At 42.9% G+C, this 3,122-nt stretch overlaps 1 protein-coding gene across 1 annotated transcript; it reads right to left on the bottom strand.

Moving 5' to 3' along the window:
• Positions 1–589: 589 nt before the first annotated feature.
• Positions 590–2,407, bottom strand: LOC148275678 (uncharacterized). Its single transcript, XM_088235356.1, has one exon. The coding sequence runs from the start codon at positions 2,220–2,222 to the stop codon at positions 987–989; it is 1,236 nt and encodes a 411-aa protein (XP_088091482.1). The 5' UTR covers positions 2,223–2,407; the 3' UTR covers positions 590–986.
• Between the last annotated feature and the right edge of the window lie 715 nt (positions 2,408–3,122).

Raw genomic sequence — 3,122 nt, 5'->3', positions numbered from 1 at the left:
ATTTAAGGTACTTTATAAATTTGTTCTGAATATTTTCTATTCTACTTATATATATGGCATACTGGGGATTCCATATCTGAGAGGCGTATTCCAAATGGCTTCTGACAAACGTATAATATAATGAAATAAGGGCCTTTGGATTATCAAAGTTTTTACTCATTCGAATTATGCTCACGCTCAATGCTTTGGGGGTAATTTTATTGATATGCGATTCAAAAAGTAGTTTTGAGTCTAAAACAATCCCAAGATCTTTAATTTCGTGCTTTCTCATTAGTACATTATTGTTTAGTTTGTAATCAAAATTAAGAATTTTTCTTTTCCTTGTGAATGTAAAGCTAGGGTTTCCTAGGACAGTGGTGCCCGTATTTTAACGGCCGTAGTGAACGATGATGCAGTGGACAGCCGTCGTAGAGGTGACTAGAGTGTGGTTTTCTAGGAAAACGGTGTAATCAACACCATTTAACACCGTTTTCCTAGGAAACCACTCTCTAATCACTTTTACGATGGCTTTCCACTGCATCACCGTTCACTACGGCCGTTAAAATACGGGCACCGCTGTCCTAGGAAACCCTAGCTTAATACAGACACATTTATTTATATTCAAAAACAGATTATTTTCAATACAATAGTCAGTTAGACGATTAAGATCGTCTTGAATCATTAGGCAATCTTCTTGAGATTTAACTTTAGCATATATGTTCTGCTGGTTTTAGCAATAAAGCCATGTTTTTGTACTCGGAGTTTTAAATAATTATTTTTTTTAAGTACATCACGTCCTGTGAATTATTATTCCCCCAAAGCCCGTACACTAAAGTTGAACACTGCCTCCTTCTCATCCAAACCCAGGAAGAACATCCTGATAATCCGACTGAGGAAGAACATCCTGATAATCCGACTGACGAACAAACGGTTGGCCTTCTTAGAAAAGTCTTTTTTTGTATGTAACAATAATAATAATAATCTTGAGAGGCTTTAAACTGTGGCAATTAGGCGTTTGGATATTTCTTCAAGGCTTCCTTGTACGTCGCGTACAACTGCTGGTCGTTGACGCCGTCCTTGAAGCACCTGGCCACTTTGTTTTTGGCGACGATGCAGACCGGCTTCTTGCCCTCGAAGTACGAAGACGTCTCGTAGCTGACCTTCCTCTTGCGCAGGAGCGCCAGGACCTGCTCCAGACACGCGCAGACCCAGGGGTTCTTGTGCAGACGCAACGTGCGCAGCTGTCGCGGAACGTTCATGCCGATGGCCGTCCCGATGTTCGTCAACCGGTTCGCGGAGATGTCCAAGTAGCGCAGCGACGGCAGACTCAGCGTCGGCAGGAACGCGATTTTGTTGTTCGACGCGTCCAAAACCGTCAGCTCTCGCAGCCGCGACGCGGGCGTCAGGTCCACCAAGATGTTCGACGACAGATTGAGGTATTTGAGTTTGGATTGCGCGTTGAACGCATCCGCCAACAGCTGCGTCAGCGCGTTCCTCGACAAATCCAGCGTGTGCAGCTGCGTCAAATCGCTAAAATGTTTATCGGGGATCGCAGTCAGCCCGTTTCCCGGCAGATGCAGCTCCGTCAAAGCTTTGTTCGCGTCGAATATTCCCGACGGCATGTCGTCGAATTTCGTCGACGATAGGTCGATGATTCGCACGAGCGGCACGGAATCAAATATCCCGAGAGGCAGCGTACTCATATCGTTCGACGATAAATCGACTTCGAACAGCTTAGGCGATTTGTCAAATATTCCCAACGGCAGTCCTTGTATGGCGTTGTTCTCCGCATACAGCATCCGCAAGTCGGCGGACATGTCGAATATCCCCAGAACCAACTCGGGTATTCTATTATTCGACACGTCCAGAGTTTCGAGCGATTTCATCTCGTCGAATATCCCGAGTGGCAACTCGGTGATCAGATTATACGACAAATTGAAGGTTTTGACGCTGCTCAAACCCGTCAGAACCCCGAGCGGCAGACTCTCCAAACTATTGAACGACATGTCCAGCGTTTGCAGGTTGGGCAGGCCTTGGAACGCCCGCTCTTGTATCTCCGATATTTTGCAATTGGCAAGCGAGATGTACTGGATCTCCTCGTCGTCGGACACGACGCCGATTTGCAAGGCGTTGCCGTCGTTTTCGGACGTGCATCCGAGGTATGCGGCGTCTTTTTCGCACGAAATTTGCCCTTCGCACAGCGTCAGAAGCAGCGTGAACACGAACCCCAGCGTTTTAAACATCGTGACGTTAAATATTTGCAAACCTCACTATTTTGCAATGTTTTTATTTATTTTTTGTAATTATTTACCCGCACAGTTTTGTACCGTCTATCTATATTTTTATCCAAATCAAATTGTAATGTATTGTCTGTCTTAACTGAGCTTAATTTAAATCTATGTAGTTAAAAAACTTGTTCTCCGAAGAGATAACCTGTTCTTGAGCCCATGACATGTATTCCATAGATCCTCAAACATTTATTTAATTCTTTAATTTGTCACAACTGTAGACGCAAAACATTTATGAGAAGGGAATATGATAGTCTAGGCATTTACAGGGCTTATGACCTGAGAAAGAAATGAAAGTTTGACTAAATGCGAAATCACTGTGAATGGAGTTATACTACAACAAGTCGAGGAATTTGTGTATCTGGGAAGCGTGTTTACTAGGGATGGAATACTGAGAAAGATATTGAAAGGAGGGTGAGTGCCGGGAACAGAGTGAACGGCGCACTTAAATCAACCTTGGCAAATAAATATTTAACAATATTTTGAGTTTGTCCAAATTTTCGTAGACAAGGACTGGATTCAACTCCCTGGGAAGCTGTTTATATTAACATATTACAACAGAGATGAAGAACTTTTAAGAGAAGGTAATATAGAAGTCCAGGCCTACAGGGCTTATGACCTGTCAATGGCTGGTTTAAGTGGCCACTTTACACACTGTGTAACATTCACCATTCTGCCTATATTTGAACATCTATATTCCTTCAATTCTTTCATCTGTCGACGTTTGTGAAGTTAAAGAGCTGAAACCTTTATTTATGCGGGTGAGATTCAATTCGATTTTTTTCAATTTCTATACTTCTTCATGGACCAGGTGGATTTATCAACAATATTTTGAGTTTGTCCAAATTTTTGTAG

This window comes from Micrasema longulum, unplaced genomic scaffold, assembly GCF_059751315.1.
Source record: "Micrasema longulum isolate JH-2025_06_02 unplaced genomic scaffold, ASM5975131v1 h1tg001363l, whole genome shotgun sequence".
Classification (NCBI taxonomy): Eukaryota; Metazoa; Arthropoda; class Insecta; order Trichoptera; family Brachycentridae; genus Micrasema; species Micrasema longulum.
This window is presented reverse-complemented; position numbering and strand designations above follow the sequence as displayed.